Consider the following 26345-nt stretch of genomic DNA (forward strand, 5'->3'; position numbering starts at 1 on the left):
ACTTTCTCCACCGCCTGTGTCTGTTTGTGCAATTTGCCATCAATGTAGAAAAAACAGTTGGTCAAACAGTTTTGTACCATTTCGATTAACATCTCAGTGTGGAGTAACGTTGAAATTGATCTTGCCAGTAGGAAGTGGCGGATCGCTTGGATCTCAAGATCATGCTTGATTGATGTATATAAACTTGTCACATCTAATGTGACAAGTATAAAATCATGCTCCCATGTCAGTCCATTAATCATTTTCAGGAAATGCATTGTGTCTCTTAGAAATAACGGTAAGGTGATTACAAATGGTCTCAAATAAAAATTGATATATGTGGATGTCATTTCAAGTTGTGAGCCCATGGAGGATACTATTGGCCTACCTGGTGGGGAGCCCAGTTTTTTATGAAATTTGGAAAGAAGATAAAGTATAGGGGTTTTCACATGTTTACACCACAAACTGCAATACTCATCCCACTCTATTAGCCCCTTGTCTCTCCATTCACACATTTCATTAAATTTTACATTGGAAGCCAATACTTCAGTTTTGGATGACAATTGATAGCATGTTTCATCATTGAGTTATCATTCTCTTTCTCTCAAATAGTCACCTTTTGCCCAAACCACAACATTGCCCTCTTTATCAGATTGCCTAATAACAATAGCTAGATTTTTCCTGGAGTATCTCAACTTTAATAAAAATTTTACAACACTTCTCTCAAATACCTCTATTGCATCACAGTGCACTATTGGTATAAATGTGGACTTTGGTTTAAACCCACTTGAATGTGCATCATCAACTCGAATACCTAAATCATCTAGATTTACAAATGGGTCTTCATGATGTTCAACATTGTCATCCAATTCCGCTACAGTATGTAAACTTTCCACATCAGATATGCATAAAGTTTCCACTGATGTAGCGTTACTCTGCGATTTATTTCTAGGTGCGTGCATTTGAAACCATTTCTTAAGTTTCAATTTACGCAGAAAGCAAAATATATCGATATTAGTTTGCACATAATCCATCTTCATAGTGGGGCAAAATGAAAGACCCAGAGTCAATAAATTTATATCAATAGTTGTTAACTCATGTTTAGATAGATTTACAACTGTCATTTTATCCCTTTCTTTTGTAACCAGCAGTATGATGGTCCACTTTCTATGTTTATCAAACACTGTATGTAAACGGAAGTAAAACAACACTTGTTTTACCGTGACCAAGCCGTAACAGGCGGAATGTGTCGGTAGGAGGCTTTCTGCACTGCATTAAAGAGCACTAAGCATCTTGGAGTGTCCTGCATTTTCTTTCTTGAATTGAAAGAAATTTTGGGTGCAGATATATAGATATATATTTAAATGTGTACTGAAATATGTGTTTTCTAAAATAACATAATGTTTATTTTATAGAATTCACATGAATTTATCAATTCTACATATATACATATTGAAATACACATCACAGAAAGTATAGGGTTTAAAACACACAGCACATACTAATGTTGTGGTATTGTCTAAACACACCAGCATTGTTCTATACAATTACAAAAATAAGTGAAGCTAGGGATATCTGCCCTGTGCTTTGAACAAAATACAAATTAGTCAGAATTGCATATTCATTTTAAACATGTTCCTGCTCCTGTGGTGAGCCATACAGTTGGCTTTACAGGTACAGGACCTTAATAGCAAGCAACTCAAGCTCCTCTGGCAAAAAGGCTGGGGCCCTGTCACCTGCTTTTCTATTCATCGTTCTCCCAGAGGTTGCAAATAGCAGCAAAGGTGGAGGAGGTGTGGCTGGTTGGAGTTTGAGGTGGCAAGTGAGATTGTTTTGCAATTCTGCGTATATGTAACCGATCTTCAATGTTAATGGACACATCAATTGCTTTCACACATGATAGACTATGACTGTGTCTGTCATGTAATTTCACACCCAGTACCGGGTCAACTTCCACCTTGGACGTCTAGTTCCAAATGTCCTGATGGGGAGGGCAGGTGCCCACCTTTTTAGATGGTGAAATAGTGTGTTTGTCAAAGTTCAGTGCGTCACTACCACTGAAAATGGTGGCTATTTATTTGAACAAAAACTGTGATATGTTACGTTACTGTGTGATAGTTGCACAGTTTTGTTTGTACTTCCATTGACTGCAGTTAGGATGGTAAACAAAATGTAAACAAATGTGTAAATAATTAACATTTATCAAAAGTACAAAAATGGCATATGTAAATATTTCTATTTAAAAACATTCCCTGAAATGATCAATGTTCTCTATAAATATGTAATAGAAAATGTATTTATTAAGAAAATTAGGTGAAATGTGTGTTACAATTTAAAAATATGTTTACCAAAAATAGTACAACATTTGTAATACTTTCCATGCAGACATACAAACCCTGGATGAGTGAGGAGATGACAGCCTTAAGTGTTTAGTCCATTTCTAGGCCTTGCCACCATGGAAGAATGTGATATTAGCCAAAAATTCAGATTGAATAGGCTAACACTTCTTGATTTATGTCATCAGCTAGAGCCAGATCTTCTGCCTCACAAAAGGAATCCCACAGCAATAACACCAATAGTGAAAATCATGGCATCACTAAGTTTTGTGGCCACAGGATTATTCCAGTACACTGTGGCAGTATCTGGTGGAATATCACAACCAACCTTCAGTGGTGTGCAACAAGAGGTTCTTTCTTCAATGATGAGACACATCAACAGCTTTATCCATCTTCCATGAAACAAGGATTTTGACAATGTGAAGGGAGATTGTTATGCTTTGGGTCACACAATTGACGGAACACATATTGCCTTAGTGCCACCATATGCCAAATAACAAGTCTGCTGTAATCGTAAAAACGTACATTCAATCAGTGTGCAAGTTGTGCTTACCAGATCTGTACATCACAACTTCATGTGCTCACTTTCCAGGATCAACCCATAATTTTATTTATACACTGGAATAGCAACATGCCCCTTCAAATGTCACAAATTGGACCTAAGAGGGCCTTGATTGTTGGCAAGTACAATCTGTAACTATATTATTTAGTAAATTCCAAATTTAATGATCGAAAATAGTGTTTTGGTTTTGGGCTAATTTTATTTTTCTCATATAGGAGACTCAGCTTATCCTAACTGTCCATGGTGGTTAGCACCACTGAGGAATCCAACACCAGGGGAAGTACACTTCAACCTGGCTCATTGAAGAATACCGCGGCCAGTGGCTTTTGGCCTCCTAAAGGCCAAATTTGGATGTCTGGATGAGACTGGAGGAGGCCCCCTATACTCACCTGATAAGGTATGCATACAAATCTCCCTCCATACAGGCTAAATGCACAGTTTGTGTTAAATGTATGTAACTGTGTATGTGTCTCATCATTGAAGGAAGAATGTCTTGTAGCACCTCACGTAAGGTTGGTTGTGAGTGGCATTCCACCAGATACTGGAACAGTGTAATAAAAATGATAGTGTGGCCACAAAAGGGAGTACTGCCATTATTTTCACTAACAACGCTATTGATGTGGGTTTCCTATTGTGACATCCATTAATAACAGTTTGTCTATTTGATCTTATTTTTGATAAACTCCCGTTCTTCCATGTTGGCAAGGTCAGAAACTAAAAAAATAAAACATGGCATGAATTTTTGGGGAATAATTATAGAATATAATGTAGGAGTAAAAAATATGAGACATTTCTTTATTCAAATTAAATCATATCTTAGTTTTGGAATTGTGTTTTTTGTAATTTATTTCATCCTTTTAAAGAAGTGAAAACCACTACCTAAATGGAATTTATTTATGAATAAACAATTGTAAAACATATAATGGTAGTAAAAAAAAGTAACAAATTGAGAAAAGAAATATAACATCAGCCTTCAATTTTGTTTTTTTAGATTTTATTCAACAAAACCAAAATAACTAAAACAGGATGAAAAGTAAAAAGAAAATGCAAATTTAAATAATCAATCATGAGGAATGAAGCTATTGTTGAAAAGCCAAACTTGTTTGAAGGCCAATGTACAAAATACAACTGGCATCAGAAAGGTAAATGTGTCTAGAAAATAGTCCACAGAGGGAAGGGTAGTCACACACTGGAGAAATGTAGGTTCTGTGCCTCTTCATGATGGTGGTAAAGGTCTGCCGTCATCTCCTGCTGATCCAGATGAACGTGTATCCCTGTGGCAGGCTGGTGGATCCACAGTTGCAGGGACTGAGTTGGGTGCATCTGTTTCCTTTTGTGACAGGGCCTCTCTATCTGTGGCTGAAGCAGATGAAGTTGGGCCAGATATTGTTAGATTACAGAAAGGGGAAGATATTGCTGGGAAAGCGCTATACATTTGGGTAAACATATATTGTAGCATCCCAGACCCGGAGCCCAAATTGGAGTTCAGATTCTCCATCCAGCTTAGTAAGAACCTACAAAACATAGCATTAAATGGACATTGATAAACACACAACACTTTAACATAAATGGAATTTATGATTGAAAAGGGAGAATGAGCATGATAACATTGCAATATTATTTCAACAACAAAAAAACAAGGCATCATGGTTGTTGTAGTCATTTCAATTAAATATTAACAGCACTTGCAAATTTGTAAGTTTAACATACACAGTGAAACTATGCAGTAAAAAGAAGAGACATTTGCAATATAAAACACATGTCTGAAATGTGTTACTTGGTGTAAAAAAAACTTACAAGCACCATTACATCATGTAAAATGTAATGGAGATTGAGACCTGCAATCTTAAATACATTGAACTCAATTCAAACAAACAAACAAGAGCCAAATAAATCTTACACACACACACACACACACACATATATACATATATATATATAGGTTTCACTGTTTTCAAAAGTGCAACACACATTAGCAACAGCTAAATAAATTTCAAAAATGATATGTAGGTTTAGTGACACATTCAAAAGTATAACTTACCAGTCTTCACTCCACCAAGGATTCCTGTCAAGCCTTCAGGATGTTGGCTCAAATTACCTTCAGGATATAAGCTCAGATGACCTTTTGCTCACATGGAAAAAGTTATAAGGGGGGACAGGTGAACCACCAAAAGTTCCATGGGCCTCCAGGTGGCGCTTGAAAGCAAGGTCAATCACTCATCCCCACATGTCCACACATGTCGTTCCACTGCTTCCTAATTTCCTCCAGTGTGCTCAAGTTATTTTCTACAGCATTTACTCTGTCAACTATTCTGGTCCACATTTGCATGTTTTGATCTCTGGCTATAGTTTGTGCTTAGGCTTTAAACAATTGTAGCTCTACTTTAAGAATGTCATCCACCATTACTGACAATTCCCCCTCTGAAAGATTATTTCTCCTCCCTATCATTATGAATAAAACAAAAATTAAATAAATGTTATGACCCAAAAGAATATGAATGAAAGAATGGTTAAGGGACAAGAAACAGAGAAAGCTAAAGAATAAATTTGAGTTAACTGGTAAAAGTTCAGTTTGAAAATGTTGTGGGATGGCAAAGGATCATGGTCTGAAATGGAATGAGTCTTATTGTGTGTTATGTAGGTGAAGACAAGTGAAAACACATCAGGTGTGTGATGGAGGCATCCACCGGAAAACCACAAGAATAGCCCAATGTTGAATGGATCCTGTGACATTATCACTCTGTCGGCAATCCGCCACTAGATCACCGCCAGAACAACTGTGAAATCAAAGTAGGTTTGGTGCAATCACAACACTGTGAAATAGACGTAGTAATGTTAGCCAGCAGAGAAGTCTGCAGTGTCGAAACCAGTGAAACATTTATGTGACAGAAAATACTCTGTCAATGCGGATGGTGTTTTAGCATCTTCATACGGTTGACGCAATTCCATCAGCTAGACGCAATACTTGTAAATTAAACTGTGGAGGGATGACGGGAGTCCAACCATGATCTAAGTCAGGCCCTAACTTCTTTTTGGTGCATTTATTTTTGCCATGCAGGTTATACTTTTATTTTTCATGTTTGCAAACATCCTATTTTTTTCATGTAAGAGTAACACACAAAATATTTAAGCAGTTTGTGGCAACAGTGATAGTGTGACCATGTATTATAAAAATTAAGGACTGCTGCTGTGCGTTTTAAGAATATTGAAATTCACCTCTCATTCCATGACTTTATAAAGCAACTCATTTGGCCTTGTCCCACAATATGGTCACATAACTTCTTAGTGACTAGCAATTTCCTTATAATGTAGAGTATGGAGTTGTTACTACTACAACTTTGGGTATATAATGTGTACATTTCACTTTATACCTTTAACATAGACCATGTGCATTGTCAGTACTGATTATGGAGCAGAAGCATTAGAAATACTCACATTGTCATGGCTCAGCATCGCCCCCTTTGATGGGCCCGTAGTACCAGAGGTGTAGACCACAGTGCAGCACTGGTTGACCTTCAGGCTGCTAATGATATCATTCAGTTTAAAATCAGAGATGTCTTTTCCCAGGTGCATAAACTCCTTCCACTGCATTCGGACATCAATGTATCAGAAAGACAAAGGTAACATCAAAATCTACCCATGAAGATGGAAATTCAGCTCATCAATATAGCTACGCAAATATGGTAAAAATTAGCGATTACTTAATTTTTGCACACATTTTCTCATGTGTTCTTCTTTTGAATTGAGCAGTAACACTGTGAGCATTGTGTGGTTATGCCTCATTGGTGATTGGTAGTACTGCTCTCGGTAAAGAAAAAATCATTTTCTGAAAGACAACTTTTGTGAACTATGTAATAAAAATGCACTCATGCAGAAAAAATTATTTTAACATAATACACGTTGTCACTTCTTTTTTGACAAAACACCAAATCGGTAGCCAGTATACACCAGTAATGTTCTTACTGCTACAGGGTATTATTTTCTAAATGAACCTCTACACGACCTATGCATCTAAGGCACCCTTTGCCTGGATATTGAAAAATGGAAAGTACTCAGAGACTCCTCAATGAGAGGCAAAGCTGGGCCCGGCTGCCAGTGATTGAAACAAAATGTTAACACATAAAAACAAATAAAAGAGAAGCATCAAAGTGGGGCATCTTACCAAAGTCCATTATCATGTAAACAAAAGAAAAGAAGAGGCAAAGAATGAAAATGAAGGAAAGATACCAAAATGTGACCTGGCACAGGTTGGTAGAGGTATTTCAAAAGAAATACTGAAATAAGTAGACAGAAGTCATAGTTACAATGAATCCATAGCTCCAGAATTGCTTGTAACATTTGGGCTGAGCCACGCAGTATCCTACTTAAGGGGCAAAATGCAAGTGGGAATTAAGTACAGTCTACAGTTAACAAGGAATTAATATGCCTATAGCCCCCACATAGAGAACTGTTAACATGTGGATTTTCTACAATTTACCCTGCTGCATATATACCCCAAAAATTAATTGGCAGCTAAACTGAGCAGGGATTACAAGAAGTCCCCATTTGTTATTAGCGTAAGTAATGACAACTGACAACAAAAACATGATATAAATTACACATTCTCAAAGAAAGCAAGTTGCAACCATAGTAATCATATTGTTAATGGTCAATCTTCTTCATTGAAACTGTTCTCAACCAGTCAAAATCTGTAAATATTTAGCTAGCCATTTCTATCTGGGGCTCTCCAGTGTTCTATACTGACTCCTTCAGTTGGTATTCGATACTTTAAAACACCAGGGATTATCCTTAGAAATTCAAGGAACTTTATGATAAATCTTTACCTCTCTATCTCCTCTGCCAGTGACATATCTCACCTTTCTAATAACCTGGAGACATTTCAAAGGTGGATTGCTCTGCAGTGCTTAAATGCAACCCTGTGAAAGCTACATCTTTGTTGATCTCTGCAAAGGAAGGCAAACTACTATCATATTCAGGGACAACGTACTGACTGCAGTAAACCTGTTCTTTATAATAATGCGACATCTTTTGGTTTTATGTTATTAGACTTAACATACAAACTCAAATTAACACAATCACTAGCAGTGCATGTTAACAGCTTAGGTTAGTATAGGCTATAAGTCAATTCATTCTTGAACAATAAATCAGTATCTTAATGCAAGCCCTCATCATCTTCAGCTTGCACTGTTTTAACTGACTCTTCACCAATCTATCCAAAGTCCATCTCACACCATTTTGTCAGTTTTCCAATTTGTATCTTGATGCAAGAAAGTTGCCCATATTAACTCTAAAGTTGCAATGCTTTGGACCAGCATAATTTAGTGTCCCATCTCTTTATATACAACTCATATTCTCTACACGTGTCTTATCATGTGTCTCGTTAAGTTTGGAATAAGCTTCTTGATTATTGAATTAGGTTAATAGGTAACTGAACTTTTAATGAGAAGTTGGCCTCAGGTATGGAAACTGAGACTGTGGGAGAGATCCTCCCTTATTAGCAAGACTACATCCAGGGTTGTCCTGATGGTTAATTAATTGATTGATAGCTGTGAAACTAGGGAGTCTACCTGCTCCTAGAGAACACTAAGACCCAGATTTACTAAGCTAATATGCAATGCAGTGAAGCAAGTCAACTTCCTGTGCTGCGTGAATGGGAGAGAGCTGAAATGCACCATATCTTCCAAGATGTTCCACATTTCTGCTCTCCCATATTGCTGGCTCATTTGAGGCAGCCTAGCACCAACATGGCCACCCTTGCACCTCTGTGCAAGGTTGCCTGCATTACAACGAGAATTGTTTTTTTGCACGAAGTGATAACAATCTCTCAAGGCATTTTCCTCTTTCTATGTGTGCTGCAGATTGAAGAACACATAGAAAAAGGAAATAATGAGGAGACAAGAAGATTTTTCTCCTCGTTACACCTTCCTCTGGGATGCGTAGCGAGTTCACGTATCTCAGGTTTAAAAACCTTTGTAAATCTGGGATTGCGTGAAATCCATGGGTGGATGCATAGGAACACCCATGTTCCACACATGGAATTCCACCCAGAATAAAATATAACGCAATGCAGGGCAAGCTGCTGCATTCCGTTACATTTTTTTACAAAGCCGTACAATGTAGCAGAAATCATCGCTTTTGTAGGTTTGTAAATATCTACTAATATTTTGCATCATTGATTGGACACAAAAGAGGCTCAACCATGACACAAAGGGGTTGATTCCGATCCGGGTCGGAAAGCACTCCGACAGAGTCGGATCCGGAGTGTTTTCCGACCGAGCCGGACCACTACAGTCTAACCGAGCGAGTACGATGCGCACGTATGCTGTCGGACTCGGTTCGGTCGGACTCCCATAGAAATCAATGGGAGCCAGTTGTACGACGCGTACATGCGCTCCCATTGACTAAATGGGTGCGGTACATCTCGAACAAGGGCGCCCCCTACAGTGGGTACGCGTCGGTGCCATCCGTGCCGTACATGCCTGTGTGGGGGAGACCCATGGGTCTCCCCCTGTGGGCGAGTCATACTGCTGTGGGTGTCGGGGGTCCGACGCGGACCCACAGGCTGTCTGATGTGTGCATCGTACTGGCTCGGTCGTGAATCGCATCCATTGCACGCCACGGTTAGCTTACGACCAAGACGTATGAGGCGGTCTGGACCCGGAAACGACTCGGTTAGTGAATTTCATGTAGCTCGCATTGTACTGGCTCGCTCGTACAGCTGTACGAGTCGGGCGGAAAACAAGCGTACGGCTCGTAGTTTTTCCGGCCGGATCGCGTTCGGTGCCCTTCCGACCCGGATCGGAATCGGCCCCAAAATGTTGGTAAGTTAGGCCCTAGGTTCAGATTTTTTCGGTTAGTGGAAACTGATATGAAGAAGCCTTCTTTAAACTTCTTTCAGTATCTTTACAACAGTTGAGCACATCCTGTCATAGTTTCACTGAAAAAAGACTTCTTCTTGATTCTGCTGATTTCCCCTACACAAAGGGTTGAGCTTCACACTTGAGGACTTACACTTTCCTCTTGAACCTCAAACTTGGTTCATCTGATGCTGACACCTTCCTCAAAGGATTTCCCCTTGTACCTGCTGATACTGTATTTAGAATAGGGAAAGATGATTTTATGGAACTAGATTGGGTGATATTTTGCTTGCTGTGTGTGATGATATTTTTTTCTTATAATATATAAATTCAGACTGCATGCTCATTTTAACAGGTATGCTCTCACAACATATGTTCTTCAAATTAACTTTTAACCTGAACCACATATTTATCAAAACTCTTAAGGTTTGGATACCATCCTCTGTGTTGCTTTTGTGGACCCACATTGGTTTTGCTGTATTTGCAATGTATTACTGATGTTAGCTTCTTTCTTACACTTCACGTTGATAATCAAAAGAACATACGACTGATGGGGAATTCTGTTAGAAGAGGTTGACATTCCAGAAACCCCGCTTTATCAAGTGGTATTGGAGGATGGCTAGTCACTGAAAGGTTGGAAGGTAAAATACAATAGAACTGACCTAGAGCTTGCTTAAGTCCAGTTAACGACCCTAAAAAGTATGACCCATTTGGAAGATCGGTAGTCTTTTGCTGGTTTTGAAGGTGGTCGCAGTGGTTGAGGAATGATTATAAATAAGTTTGTGAGTCACAATTTGTCTATGTGAGGCTTGAGGTGTTCTGTTAATATTGTGTGCTTTTTGCATTGTATTGATGTTTATGGTATCATTTTGTGAATGCATATATGCTTAATATTTAGCAGTTGATGTTATATCAGGCTGATCATATCTGTTATTGATAAATGAAAAATCTAAGACGAAGAGAGCTCAGGTAGAAAACGAGGAGGAGGCACAGGATAAGTGTGACGCTGACAGCAACTCTTGACACCACTTGTTGGAGAACTTGCTGCCCTTTCGACCACCACCTTATAACATAGTCCAGCCAGTTGGAAATGGCGGTGCTACTGGTAAAGGCAATGGTGCTACTGCTCCCGTTTCCCATTAACCAACATGTAATAGACACGGGGAGCTACCCTACAACTCCAGTTATCACTATTCCAGCCCCAAAACCTATTGTTGTGACTTCCTATTTTACTGTCCCAGGTGTACCAGGCCTTGGAGTGACTACCCCTGTTGTAATGAGCCAGACACTGACTGTTCCTGTTTTGACTGCCCCAGAAGCCATGGCTCCAATACCTATAGTGTTTGAGTATGCTGCTGGAATGCCTGCCACTGTTATTACACCTACTGCACCGAATTCACAAGTGCCAATTTGGAGCTCTAACCAATTTGCAAGGCCTTTAAGATAAGGTGGGATGCTAGTGTTCCCACCGACATTGATCAAGGTGCTATGGGATTCTTGGATTTTGGAGTGATACCTCGATTGTTTGAGGAGTCCCAGAAAATAGAGAAACCAAGGTGGTTGAGGATGAACCGGTGGTCCACTCAAGGTTGAGACTTTTAGATATTTCCAGATTGAGTTTAGAGTTAGATGAGCACATTAGGGGAAGTCTTGACTTCAGTTATATGGATCAGTATCACGAGAATGAGTTTATATATTTGACCAGTGGGGTGCAAGCATATGACAAACTAACATTATTGGCCAATAAATATATGGTAGACTTTTCTAGAAACAAGACTTTTCAGATGAGTTTTTGACCTCAGCTAGAATATGAAGCAATATTGAACGTGAGGACTTTTGGGATGAAAATACATGTTAAGTAATTGGTTAGCTGCATGCGGATTTGGAGTAGTGTAGATAAAATAAGGGACATGTGTGCCAAAAAAGGAAGAAAAATAAGGGACAGTAAGAAGCTGGAGTAATGATAAGGATGCCTACAGCTCGCCCAGATGAAACTACGACTCAGACTTACACTTTAAAAGAGGTACATGGAAGAGGATATGTACATGTGTCCTAGATTCACTGAAAACAATAGAATATGCTAAGAGGACTGTTATGTTTTTATTACCTCAACGAGACCTCAAAGGCAACCCAAACTACCACTCCCTTCTATTTCATCAATGATCTCCTAAATACTGCAAAGAACCTACAGAAGCTCCAGCCAAAGAAAATGATGTATGCAAAGCCAAGTATTATATATATGTGATGTTGCTTACCGTGTACAGGTTGGGTCCCCTTATCTGAAGCTCACCACAATATTGTACGATGGCCTTGAGATGAGGCAGCCGATCCTGGATCTAAAGAAAAATCATAAGGGTGATGAAAAAATTCAATATCATCCTTCCTTTAAAAAAGGTATTAGGAAATGTATAAACCCTTCTATAAAAATGTACAATTTAATGCTTGTCTTGTGTATTTTCATTGTATGAATTTTGATGCATTGATTATCTCCTCACTGTCCCTCATTTCCTCATGTGAATACATATTTACATTGAGAATCCAGTCTGTTTTATTCCTTTCTGACATTTGGACAACACTTCAAGTGAATGAAGTATGGTGGGACTATATAGAATGTATAGTATACCGCAACTATGCTGTCACACATTCCTCTTGTTCTCTCAAGGGTCTTGTCCCATAGTTTGGACACTTGGGGCAGATTTACTAAGATTTCACACAATACAGGGCAGCAAGCAAAGTTGCTTGACTACATTGTATGAAACGTACAGAGCAGAAATGGTGAAATTCTGCTCCCTCCTTGTGCTGTTGCACTGTGTACAGCCTTTCGCCAATGGAGGCACCCTTGCACCTTTCTGCAAGAGTGTCTGCATTATGAGCAGGATTGTTTTTTGCAGATAGGTTTACCTTCCTGCACAGATACAATCCCTAAAGGCATTTTCCTTTTTCTCTGTGTGATGCGGAATCCATCACACATAGAAAAAGTAAGTGACAAGGAGAAATGAGGATATTTCTCCTTGTTACACCTGGGTTTGGGAGGTACACCACTTTTACATGAGCCCAGGTTTACTTACCTTATTAGACCTTGGGTTGCGTCAAGATCCATGGGTGGATGCATGTGATGCCCATGCTTTATCCATGGAACTCCACTGACGTAAGGTAAGGCAAGGCAAAGTATGCTCTGCCCTGCGCCACTCTTTTTTTATAAAGCCACAGAAGACACCGCAAATCAACCCTTGCGTGGCTTTGTAAACCTCTACTAACATTTTACCTCATGGATGTGCCAAGAAAGTGGCACAGCCATGACACAAAATGTTAAAATATCTGCCCCTTGACGTCTTGCAATATGACAACCTCTAATATTCATTATTGCGATCTATTTGTAACATACAAGTCACAGGCTGCAATATTTGCAGGATATCCACTAAATTTATCCTTGAGAATTAAAAAGAATCAAACTTCTAGTGACTGGATACAATTTTCATTTAGCTAAAGAAACCTCAATTTCCCTTGCTGGGTACATATGGATTGAAGTAAAGACAAATATACCCCTGAACTTGTGGTTATGCAGTGGCATACCTACCCCAATTATCACACACAGTATCTAAGATTCCACAATGAAGCCCCTTCTCCAATGACAGGAGCTGCTGTCTTCCTTAGGTTATAGGGGTATCAGAGAAACTAGAGAAGTTTTATAACACTCCACATCACATAGATCATTTGAAAGAAGATAATTTTCTGGATGCATGGATATTATTCAAGTGGTAAGGTTCGTACTATTCAATCACAATATGATATAAAGAAGACCTTCTAAGTTCATATATAAATCACAAAAGGTGCTATAATAAAGAATCATCAGTAGTGAAACTCAAAAGCAATTCAAAGAAGACAACCCCTGGAAGGATCAAACAAAGATATTTGAGAGGTCGCCTCAATTGCTACTTATCATGGTCTTCATCCTCGATGGCCCGCCACACCAGAGTAAGACAATGCCACTTTGATGGACTCAGCCATAGAGGGAGATCCTAAATATTTTCTTACAGGACATATGCAGGGGGCCAGGTACAAGGATAAAAATACCTAAGTGTACATCCAAAAGATTTCCTTTATTTACAGGTGCCCTGGATACATTTAAAAAGAACTGTGTGTTGTTCTATGGTTAGAGACCATGCATCACCTAACCACCTAGAACTGCTGACATGTTTCGACAGATTTGTAAGCCTGTGCATTCCAAAGATCTTCTTCAAGGCTTAGGAACGTCCTGCCTAAATAGAGCATACATCCCATGCAATTAAAAGAGGTATACAGCTCTAATATTTGCATACTGTAGTTCAGCAGGGGCATCTGCAAGTGTGAGTAACAACCTGGTAGATTAAATACATATAAAACATAATGGCTAAATATATTTTACCTTTAGTCTCTTCTGTTAAAGTGTTTATAAATATGACATGTTCCCCGGCTACAAAATGTTCACAATACACTCACCTCACTCGTGGGCACTGCAAATCACTAAAAAACTGAACTGTAAAACACAAAAACACGGTGGGGCATATCATCAAGGACCGGCGATAATTATCGCTAAGCGCACTTAGCGCTAGGATAATTGTCGCCGGGTAACGTGGAATTTTATCGCTGAGATAGCGTGCTATCAGCAATGCTTATCTCAAAAGCGATAAAATTCCAAGCGCTAAATGCCAAATGTGAGATTATCCCTGGAAATCCAGCGATAATCTCACAATGTTTGGTGATAGCTTGCTGATAGGGCAGGCCAGACTTAGCCATGATATCCACCTTACATTGGATATAATGGCTAAGTCTAACTAAAAGCAGGCGTAAGGAAAGTAGCGATAACCAAGGTTAGCACTACTTTTCTTATCACTATGCCTGTTAGCGTGTCCATTGATAATTAGAGAAATGTCAGTTAGCGACATTTCTCCAGTTATTTTGGGATGGAGCACCCACTTTGCATCTCATTAGAGATGCAAAGGTGGGCGTTACGGGAAAGGGAGCTAATGCAAGGATTCACGCGATAGCGTGACCTTGCTGATAAGACGATAAAATTATCGCCGCTTTTCGGCCGAAAACGGACACAAAAGCGGCGATAATTTTATATTGCCTCCTTGATGATATGCCCCTGTGTTTGTACATCCAAGTGCTACTGTCCGTGACAACCTTACATTCCAATAACATAAGGGCTTCATTAGGCCCCCCTTCTATACTATTCATCATGACACAAAATCCAATAAGTATTTCTTTGAAATCATTTATGTTGAACTAAAATCCTTCTGTTGCATTTTACTAATTAGATCTTGTAAAACATCATGATATTCAGGAGTGCACCTTTTGTTGTACTTCCAAAGATATAATTCTTCCTCTCTGGTACTTTAATAGGCCCCTCAAGTTATTTTCACTCACATTTGAACATTTTTGCTGCAGCATTCTGGTGAGCTAAAATCTGGCAGTCTGTTATAGGCAGAACATGATTAATGGGATAGAGAGGCTACCTGCCGAGGTAAGAATCAACATTTGTAAAGTTATAGCCTAAAGGTAAAAGTACCAAGCTATGGGTTAATTTTTTCAGTATCAGGCGTCAGACCAACACTTTGGAAAAGGAGGTGTAATTAACTAAATAGTGCAAAATGCAAACCACAGAAGTCGTCGGATATTTTTAAACATTTCTTGTATTTAGTGCTGATTATTAACATAAGTTCTTTGTTAGAAGATAAGAAATGGTAAATGGTGGCTTTTTATGGGGATGAATTAAAGGTCACTATCCAAGAGTTCTCCATAGTTGTGACCTTTATCCATTGGCCTTGATAGAGTAGCCAGTTTGGTAGTTCAGGATAGGGGGAATAGAGAGGTGTTGACCCTCTTCAGAAGAAGTAATTTTTATTGTTAAGACATAGCCAATTGTTCTCCATGCACCCGTTGACATGCATGTGATGTTGAGACATATTAAGGAGTTAAGTTCATAGCCTGGCCTGAAGTAGGGTTGTCTTTCATCTGCAGATATGGAAAAGCCTTTCTCTTATGAGTTGACGATGATTGTAAGTGATGTGATGTCAATGTGTAATGGTGAGAGGTTACATTACCACAGTTGACATTTGAGGTGCTTTAGAATAATGGTCATAATTTGACCTGGTGGGAGTAGTTAAGGAGGAGGGAATCAAACTAAAGCAACGTGCTGCACCAGTTGCATGCAACTGCTTTCACCTGGCTTTATATTTGCTACCCCAGCATGGAATTGTGTGGCAGTAACATATATGAACAATAACTCTATGAGCCCCGTTTATTTTCTGAATTTCCATATCTTGCCATTTGTCTGCATTTCAGCAGCAATTCAGAGGATTTTGAGGGCCTAAGATTGGGATACGACACAACAGTACAATTTCACCTCATCCCTAAGTACAGCTTCCATACTCTCATATGCATAAAAAAGCTGTTGTTTGATCCCACCTTGACAGTGTTAATACTCCACAGGCTTATAGTAAAAGCATTCTACATGTGGCTCATCCCATTAGAGTATTATGAGAATATGATAAGGTGACTCCACCTCTAAAAACCTGTACTGGCATCATTGTTTGCCTGCTCAGGATGTTATCTCTAACTTTCCACGGTACCTGACAACTCATGGAAATTCTAATATTCCCCTGTTGGTGATGACAGGGGTATTTTGCAGAAATGTAAAAGCCATCAACAAACAACCCACATCCCACCAACCACCTCGAACCCCGCAACCTTCGTGAACACATCCAATCAGGTTTATGTAGCAAACACAAAACAGGAACAGCACTCATCACAGACACCGCACAATAGTGGACTGTGGAGAGATCACAGCCCTCATCCTACTTGATCTCTCTGATATCTTTGATGCAGTCTCCATACCTTTGTCACAAGACTGCTTTAAAAAGGCTCCCAAGGATCAACCCTCACCTGGAATTGTTTATACTATACAGGGAGTAGGAAGCGAGCTACTAACCCGTACTGGGGTGAAGACTCGAATGCAGTATTTTAGCAAGCAGGAATAAAGAAATAATCATGAAGAATATAATGCAGAATGTTGCAATGTCACAGAAGACAAATGGTGAAATCAGGTGTGTCTAAGAAAGTGGCTGTGTGTAATAAAGTGATGGAGTCTGCAAGTTATATAAAAATTGTCTTTATTTAAGTGCCATAAATGGACCCACTGGTGCAAGAGTTAAGGCATCCAGCTGAGGCAAACTCCAACCGCTTCTGCTGTATTCAAACCTAAGCTCCTGCATCAGTGAATTCCACATTACATGTTACAGTTCCATGTGACATAAACAATACCTATTAGACATGAATGACTCTAAATTCTATAATGAAAATAAAGGTAGGATATGATTACCACATGTATCCTTTAAGAAAACAGAAACAAAAAAACAATAAAATATTCCAAAATGTAATCATCAAACTTCTTAGGTACCCTGGTACTCCTTTTTTGTAACACAAAATTATCAACAGTAGAATAGTCAGCAATCTCTTCTACAGTAGATCAATCTGGTTGCCTGTCAGAATTGGTAATAGTTCTACTCATATCAGAACTTTGAGGAGGAACACAAACATTGCACTTTACAGAAGCACATTCGGTACCCTTCTCGTCAAACCATACATTATTGTCTTCAGCCCTTTCAAAAAAACATTCTTGAGCAAGAGCTAAGGCATCGAGCTGAGGCAAACTCCAACCGCTTCTGCTGTATTCAAACCTAAGCTGCTGCTTCAGTGAATTGCACATTACATGTTACAGTTCCATGTGGCATAAACAATAGCTATTAGACATGAATGAGTAAATTCTATAATGAAAATAAAGGTAGGATACGATTACCAGACTGTGCCAACTAGTTCCTAAACAATGTCATGTTTTTTTATCTTGATAGCCAGCTTGTGAGCAGAGGCTGAGGATGAGCTAATTTGTGTGAAAGGGCTTCATGGATAACAGGCAGGCAGAGAGATTGGTGCACAAAGAATAGACATGGTTTCAAAATGGATGTTGGGTTTAGGCTAATTTAGCAAGTAAATAGCATATTTGCATAGGCAATACATCACCCATCCCTGGTTAGGCTGGAGACGTAAGGGGCAATAATGAAAACAGAGTTCAAATGCCTGGGCATACTGAGAAAGTTATTATATGACAATAGTTCAATTGAAGTGTATTAAAAAATGTTATAGGAAAAAGTCAAAAAAGTTGGAAAAAATCAATCCAAGGATAACGTGAATTTCTTACAGTCTTGGAGATTGCAGTACGGAAGTTCTTCAGCGGCTAATGTTCCAAGAGGCGATTGTTGCCATCATGTGAGAAAAGCGAAGCGATCCAATTCATATCCTCGGAGGGACAGTAATGTTCTTCGAATGTTGGAGCGACAATTTGAATTGGCAGGCAATCTGCAATGTTGTCAAAGGTCGCACGTTGCAGGAGATCTTTCACAGCTGCGCAGAAATCCCATTCCGCCAGGATACATTTTTGTGTTGTATCCGCCATTGCTCCACAGCACGAACAATCAAGTTCATGGTTTTCAAGATACTCAATTACCTGCTGAATATCGGGAGCGAATGTTGGGATGTTGGCAAGGCATAGATCCATTCGCCAGTCTAATGGGCAAGTTTTGCAATAAAGAGATGGTTGCACGCAGATTGCATATATGTATATAAATGTCATGTTGTAGCTGGCTCCGATAATAGATAGAGGCAGGCAGCCAAAAAGTTGTTCCATTTTTTCACGGTATTGATGTAGCTTCGCGTAGAGGCGTATTGCGTCGGACATGATTGTTACCAAAAGGAGTGCAGCCATTTTTTATAAGCAAAAATAGTAGTAGGATGGCCGCAAACTGAGCGAGAATTATTGGCACTGTTCCTGTTATTCCAGAGATGATCATATGAATGAAGTCTGGTATTATACCAAAAACAGTTTGAAAGCCTGTGACAAGGCCGGACTTAAAAAAGTGTGCCAGACCTTGAGTGTGAGATGTGTTGAAAATCGTGCAACAATTCACAAAGTGTAATGGGAGGTTTGTATTTAAAAGGGACTGTATTTTACTTGAAGTTTGTGCTATCTTCAGTTGATAAATTTCTTTTGCAAAAGTGATGGACACTTCTGTTTGAAACAAATGTGCTTTCAGTTTGCTCAGTTTAGTGAAATCTGTTTTCAAAGTAGGTATTAAAGGCCCTCTTCCACATACAACAGTGTCGAAAGGTGAACTGTGAAGTACTGGGTATTTTAGACCCAGCGGTGCAGGGGCACACACCCTATGACTTCTGGGTTCACCCTGTTCCAGACCTACAGAAACACAGAGTCTTCTGGGTGAAGTCAAAGATCGTTTATTGGCTGCAGACCAATTACAGGTATCCTAGAAGTACAACAGCGTGTATGTTCTCAGGAGACTGCTGAAAATCATGGAAACGGACTTCATCTTAAATACGCTTTTCCCTGCCTCAAGCATACATTCCTAGGTTTTATGATACGGTAATAAACAAGTGTACATTACAAAGAAAAGGCAGAGTCATGATGACCATCCCACATTCCAGTTCGGCCAGCCCACAATGATTTACACAGTAAGGTTCAGATCCCACATTTGATATCAATAGGCCCCAATAAAACACGGGCAGCTCCTGTTTTGGGAAACAAGTCATAAAGCAGGAACAGTCAGGTGTGAAAGAGATTAGCCGGAGGCTCGTGTACAATGAAAAGGGTTTTATGATGGGTCAAACCCTGATGCTAATCACAGGTGGACGGAGGAAGGAGAGCTCGTGAGACCAGTTTGACCTGGGGCAGCAGAGCCAGCTGCCCAGGTCACAGAGAAGTCACGGGAAAGCACATGTACTGTGAGGCCCGTATTTGCTCCATTATAGCCTATGTGAGGGCAATGACAAGATGGCCACCGCTTCCAAAATGGAACCCTCGTAGTGAAGCAGAATTACGTGTACACAGTGCATTCATAGCTAGAACGATATATAAAGCACTCATACATGCCGCATTATTCATTTGCGGTTTGCTAATACCAGATAAACAGGGGTAGGGCCCTGTCCCCTACGCGGTGACAGAGATTAAAGTACGACAGACCCTCCTTTTGCCCTTACATAGGCAATCACTATACTCATCTTAATCCGAGTCCAGGTCGATGTTCACGAAGTCATGGAGATGTTGCTGTAGCATCATCCTATTACTTAGCTCGTCCCTCGATACAGGTTTCCTTACACATAAGGTAGCACAGAGGCCACATATCGCAGGAGCACACTGTATGCACAGACAGAACAGGAAAAGAATGGCTAAGATCATTCCAATGACCATCAGAACTTTCCAACCCCAGGCAGATATCAGCTCCCAGAACCACCCCACCAGTGACCAATCTCCTTTATCCACGTGTATGGATTCAGATATTTTATGGAGTTTGGAGATGGCTTGATAGACTGTTGGAGCGTTATCTGGTATGAAAATGCAGCAACTAGATTGGATAACCTTACATACCCCACTGCGGTCTGCAAGAATAACGTCTAGAACCATGTGGTTCTGCAAAGTCATAAGGCGATCCGCTTGGAGCTCAGCTATCAGATTACCAAGGGCACCAGCCGTTACATTTACAGTGGATTCAACCACACGTGTCAGTTGTCTCAGGTTCCTACTATTCACCATAGGTCCCCAAAACGGCAGGAAACCCAAAAAGAAGTCTCCTGCTTCTTGACCGGCAGTATCCTCCTTACTAATCACACCTCTCACAACTCTGGTCTTGTGATAATCAGAGGCAGCAGTAAATGTAGGCGGTAGCAAGTTCGCAATATAACATGTGCCCGAGAAATCAGGGGGCAACCATGTATATGCTCGGTCATTGCAGATGAAATATGTGCCCTTGGCAGCCAAAAACGCAGGGGAGAACTGTGACGGGAAAGTGTACGTTTCAGTACAGTCACTTCTTCCCAGTTGAGCTCTAGGATTCTGACCATTACCCTGTAAGCAGAACCGACCTATGTGGGGTACGACCCAGATTGGGGATGAGATTTTTCGCTGTCTTTCACCCAGACTAATACTATACCCCGTCGCGTTCCATCCTACATAAGGTCTCAATTCTTCTTTGGGAATGGATGAGTATGCATCAATATCCCTACTCATATCGGCAACTCCTTTCATCAAAGCCTTATTATTGGTGATAGGTCTGATGGAACGCGGTTGGCGAGGGGAGTACGTATCTAGAGCATAGAGAAACATGGTCTGGAATGCCCATGACGATCCATTGTAACTAAATGGCAGCACCAAATAGGGGATACCCTTGTTAATGGTATGTGGCATTAACCCACACACCCAGCAATTGGTTGTGTTCATTACTAGTTGGTGCTGGTGCAAAAGCTGGATAAACGAGTTATTTACGAACTCGGATCGTCTGGTCTGTTCGTGCTCAGGCAAAGGGTGAAAAGAGTGAGAGGAGGCAGTAGAAAGAGGTATAGGCTGTACAGTGGGCGCAATGGTCTTTTGAGAGGAGAAAAACACAAATCCTATGATGAACATTATTATACTACACAGCGTAAATAGGCACAGAAATACAAAACATTTACTTTTTACAATTCTACACATCCTTGCTTTAGAGTTTATGTCCTCAACGGGTCTCTCCATCTTAAAAAACTCCATCCTCTAAACGGGCCGCTAGCGGCGGATGAGTTTCTTCTGCTAAGGAGTACGCCTGTCAGTCCAGGGAAACGCCCTAGACCAACCAGAACCGTTGACCTAACGTCTTCGGCCTGTACCCCAAAGTCTTGGCACCGCGACCCTGCGGCTGAACCCGGATGGTGGTTCGAAAAACAAAAATCAAGAAAGTCCTTCAGATGGGAGAGCCAAAAATGTCAAAAAGGGAATAGTAAAGAAATCTTTATTTGTCCATGGGCCTTGGTCTCAAATTATAGCGGAGACGGCCAGGTGCTGTTTGGTCTTGGAACAAAAGTTCAGGCTCAGTGGTGTCCAGTCGATTTGATGGTGGCACAGCTTCTTGCAGAATATTGTCACTCTCTTGGTCTGAAGCTGTGTCTCTTATGCGTGCGTCACTGAATGGTACAAAACGAGGTACAATGTCTGCCTCAGAGTCGGCGATACCCTCCTGGACCCACCGGTCATATGGCAGGGGCAATGGAACTACCTTGCAGTGGGTGCCGTGGATCCAGTGCTTCTTCCCGTTTACTCGCACCGCTGATCTCGTTGATAAAAGCACAAGGTGAGGGCCGATCCAGCGAGGCTCGTCGTTGCTCTTGCGCTGGAAATTTCGGACCAGGACCCACGAGCCAGGGTTGATAGGGTGTCCAGGAGGTTCAGAAGCTTGGGGAAGAGTATCATGTACCTGTTGGTGCAAAACACGCAGTTTAACAGTCAAATCATACAGGTAATCGAGTAGTACTGGATGCTCAATCTCACTAAATTTCGTAGGCCTCGGTACACCCCATACGTTGGCCGGGCGGCCAAAAACCACTTCGTAAGGACTAAGTCCCACTCGTGAGTGTATGGTCATTCTGGTGGACAGGAGTGCTAAAGGCAGAGCATCAGGTCATTTAAGACCGGTGCTCGCCTGAATTTTGGCCAGCTTGAGCTTTAAGGCTCCATTGTAGCGCTCTACTAGTCCAGCTGATTGGGGGTGATTTGCAGCGTGGAACTTTTGCTTTATGCCTAAACCTTCACATACATTCTTCATCACTTTACCCACGAACTCACTTCCATTATCACACCACACCATTCTTGGCATCCCAAACCTAGGGAAGAATTCTTTCACAAGGGCTTTGGCTGTGGATAGGGCAGTGTTATCTTTCAGAGGATAAGCCTCTATCCATTTTGAGAAAGCACAAACAACCACCAGTACATATTTCAGGTTGTTGCATCTTTCCATGTGAATAAAGTCCAGCTGCAAAACTTCGAATGGACATGATGGGGGTGCAAAGTGACCGGCCGGAGTTGGGGTTCCCCTACCAGGGTTGTACTTCAAGCATACTATGCAATTCTTGACCACATTCTCTGCACACTTGGGAATCCCAACATTCTGCCATACTGGAGCCAACAACTTACAAATACCTTTCGTACTGATATGCGCCATTCCATGTGCCATAGTAACCACTGGAAGCACATATGCATCAGGCAACAACCATCGTCTATGTTCTGTCAGGTCAATCCAACAACCATTCTCATCCAACTTACCCATACTTTCTCTCCACTTGCTTAACTCTTTCTCTGTGGCCTCAGCTTGAAGCGACTTCACACTCTCTATTGTGTTCTCACACATTCCAACATTATCTACCCATCTTGCGGGGCCTGCAACATACATTCTAGTCTTCACATTCTGTGCTGTTTCTTTCGCGGTCTCATCAGCAAACGCATTCCCACGTCCAACATCATCTGTAACTTTCCTGTGCGCACTGCATTTCATGATCGCAACTTGCAACGGTAGGGTCAGTGACTCAAGGAGATCATTCACCAACTTGCCATTCTGAATTTTAGCTCCATGCGACGTCAGAAACCCACGCTCTTTCCACAGTCGCCCAAAATTATGAGCCACGCCAAAGGCGTACTGGCTATCTGTGTAAATATTCACTCTCATTCCTTCAGACAACACGCACGCTCTCGTGAGGGCGATTAATTCTGCTGCTTGGGCCGAATTATGTGGCACTCGTGCAGTTTCCACGACCGTGTGTAAAGTCGTGATAGCATATGCAGCAGTCGTGTCACCATTAGGGAGCTTGAAACACGAACCATCCACCCATAAAGTGCCATCACACTCAGTCAGGGGAGTATCTTTTAGATCTACTCTCCCTTTCGTCTCTTCCTTGTCGTACTTTAGTATTCGGAACCGCGTAGGGGACAGGGCCCTACCTCTGTCTATTTTGGTATTAGCGAACCGCAAATGGTAAATGCGGCACGTACGAGTGCTTTATGTGCCGTTCCAGCTACGAATGCACTGTGTACGCGTATTCTGCTCAACTACGCGGGTTCCATTTTGGAAGCAGTGGCCATCTTGTCATTGCCCTCACATAGGCTATGATGGAGTTAATACGGGCCTCACAGTACACGGGCTTTCCCTCTGACTTCTCTGTGACCTGGGCAGCTGGCTCTGCTGCCCCGGGTCAAACCGGTCTCACGAGCTCCCCTTCCTCCTTCCACCTGTGATTCGTATCAGGGCTTGACCCGTCATAAAACCCTTTCATTCTACACAATCCCCCGGCTAATCTCTTCCACACCTGCTTGTTCTTGCTTTATGACTTGTTTCCCAAAACAGGAGATGCTCATATTTATTGGGGGGTCTATTTACTTCAAACATGGGATCTGAACCTTCCTGTGTAAATCATTGTGGGCTGGCCGAACTGGAATGTGGGATGGTCATCATGACTCTGCTTTTTCGTTTGTAATGTATACCTTTATATGACCATATCGTAAACCAAGGAATGTATGCCTGGAGCATGATATTTTGTACTTAAGGAGAAGTCCGTTCCTATGATTTTCAGCAGTCTCCTGAGAACATACACGCTGTTGTACTTCTAGGATACCTGTCATTGGTCTGCAGCCAATAAACGAATCTTTGACTTCACCTAGAAGACTCTGTGTTTCTGTAGGTCCGGAACAGGGTGAAACCCCGAAGTCATAGGGTGTGTGCCCCTGCACCGCTGGGTCTAAAATACCCAGTACTTCAGTTTGGCGCCCAACTCGGGCCGATTTCAGCGGTACCAGTCCAAGCCAGAGGTTCGTGAGGAGCTTCGTGTGGAAATTCCGGAGGAAGGCCGCCACTTCATCGACCCCTGCATGTCGACGTGGTCCGAAAGTCTTTTCTGCGAGGTTCTCCGCGTCCCGACGGCTACGAAGGACTGCTGCCCTGATTAATCGACCTGTTTTGGACCCTTGACGAGTTTGAGAGAGCGAAACAATCGAGAGAGTCTTCTGGTGACGTCATCGATCAGCAATATTCAGTTAAGTATAAGTGGAGCGTCTCCCATTTGTTTTGGTATCCCTCGGGATCGTTTGATTTGATTGGTGATTTGGTGTTTGCAAACCCCAAAGCCAGAGGATTCGTGTATTCACGAGAATATCGTATTCGATAATCCTTTGACGTTTGGATCTAGACTAGTGAGCGAAGATGCCTGGTTCTGGACTATTTGGTAGATTATTCTGTTTGGGTTGTGGAAAAGATTTCCAGCTCGAGGAATCATGTCCGGTTCCTCCGGTTGGAACTCCAACTTATGAGCTCTATGTGAAACATGGCGTAGGCCCCATTGCATATAACGAAGTGTGGATCCACTACACCAGGAAAGACGGTGTTTTAAAATGGCCCCAAAATGGTAGTTTTGATACCGATATTTTAGATAATCTGGAAATTAAATTGTTTAAGAAGAAAGCCCGGCCGGCGATGTTTGACTCTTTCCGCTTATGGCGAAAGGAAGCCAAACAGAAGGAAATTAAGCTAGCGAAAAAGAATAAGAGAGAGAGAGGTATGTCAGTAATGCAAGCAGCTGTACAATTTAAAGATAATGAAGAGGAGCAAATGAATGAGCAATTGCACAGGCAGCGTAAGTTAGGGATTGACAAATGTTACCCAGCTTTGCCACATTCTAAGCAGGATGAGTCAGAAGAAAAGGAGAAAGATCCCTTAATGTCGCATTTGTTGAGTTCGCCACCCCCGTATGCTCAAACTGCCACGGCGCCTCCCCAGCTTGTAAATATGCCACCTCCAGTGCATATACTGCAAGCCTTGCCGCAACCGCCAGTTGCTTTGCAACCAGTTCCTATTCCTGTAGCGCAGTCTTCTCAAGCGCCTCCGGTAGTGCTTCCAACTACCCCCGCACTTCCTGCGACTTTGCTTAATCCAGTAACTGCCTCCCCTAACACTCTTCCTTCTACCACTCCAGTACCTGTCTCTACATCCTCTTTTCTTCCCTCTGTTTTTCCCCCTGTTCTCGCCTCAGCTTCTCCTTCAGCGCGACAGCGTTTAGCTAATGTGGTTACTACATTAATGTCGCCTCTCTTTGGGTCATCTGGTGCAACTCCTGGTGTACAGCGTAAGCAGTTGCGCAGCCAATTGCCTAACCCCGATGAGAAAAAGGTAATAGATCACATGGCGCGTAGATGGATCGTTTTTCCTTCACTGTATGATGTGGAATCGGTTGTTAACACTTTCCATCAATGGGATGCCCCGAAACAGAGATATGTATTCGAGAAAATGTGCGAAATTCTCTGTGAAGAATTGGAGGATAGTGGTAGAAATCCGAACCCGCAGGAATTGTGTAGAGTGAGGTTCGATTTTGGAACTGGTATAATTGTGGACCGCGAAGTAGATAAAGCAGTTGCGGTTGTATTGTCCTTAAGGAATGACGATTGCCAACAGTCATTGTTTGAACACGAGGTCCTTGTGGGGAAAAAGGCAAAAGCGCGACAATACCCTATGAGAGAAGTTCCCCCGGTATGGAAGGAAGCGGTTGCAGCTGCCGGTGGTAACCCCGCTGTGGCAGCGCATTTCCAGCGTGTTTGGGTGCATGTTCCATGGAAGCGCTCTGAGGTGTTAGCACTTAAGCAGACATTGCCTGATCCCCGTAAAAACCCAGCAGGTTATTATAAAGAGTTGTCACAGACGGCAGGGTCATGCATTATGA

General features: G+C 41.4%; 1 protein-coding gene across 2 annotated transcripts in view; it reads right to left on the reverse strand.

The window, feature by feature from the left end:
• Positions 1 to 26345, reverse strand: part of LOC146863704 (long-chain-fatty-acid--CoA ligase ACSBG2-like) — a 466937-nt gene that overhangs the window by 137950 nt on the left and 302642 nt on the right. For both annotated transcript variants that reach the window (XM_085627844.1, XM_085627845.1), the window contains 2 exons: positions 11990 to 12070; positions 6313 to 6462 (listed from right to left, as the gene is read on the reverse strand). In XM_085627844.1, the coding sequence (XP_085483970.1) occupies positions 6313 to 6462; positions 11990 to 12070 (231 nt within the window). The remainder of the gene's footprint in view (positions 1 to 6312; positions 6463 to 11989; positions 12071 to 26345) is intronic.

Source organism: Triturus cristatus, chromosome 2_1, assembly GCF_964204655.1.
Source record: "Triturus cristatus chromosome 2_1, aTriCri1.1, whole genome shotgun sequence".
NCBI classification, from domain to species: Eukaryota; Metazoa; Chordata; class Amphibia; order Caudata; family Salamandridae; genus Triturus; species Triturus cristatus.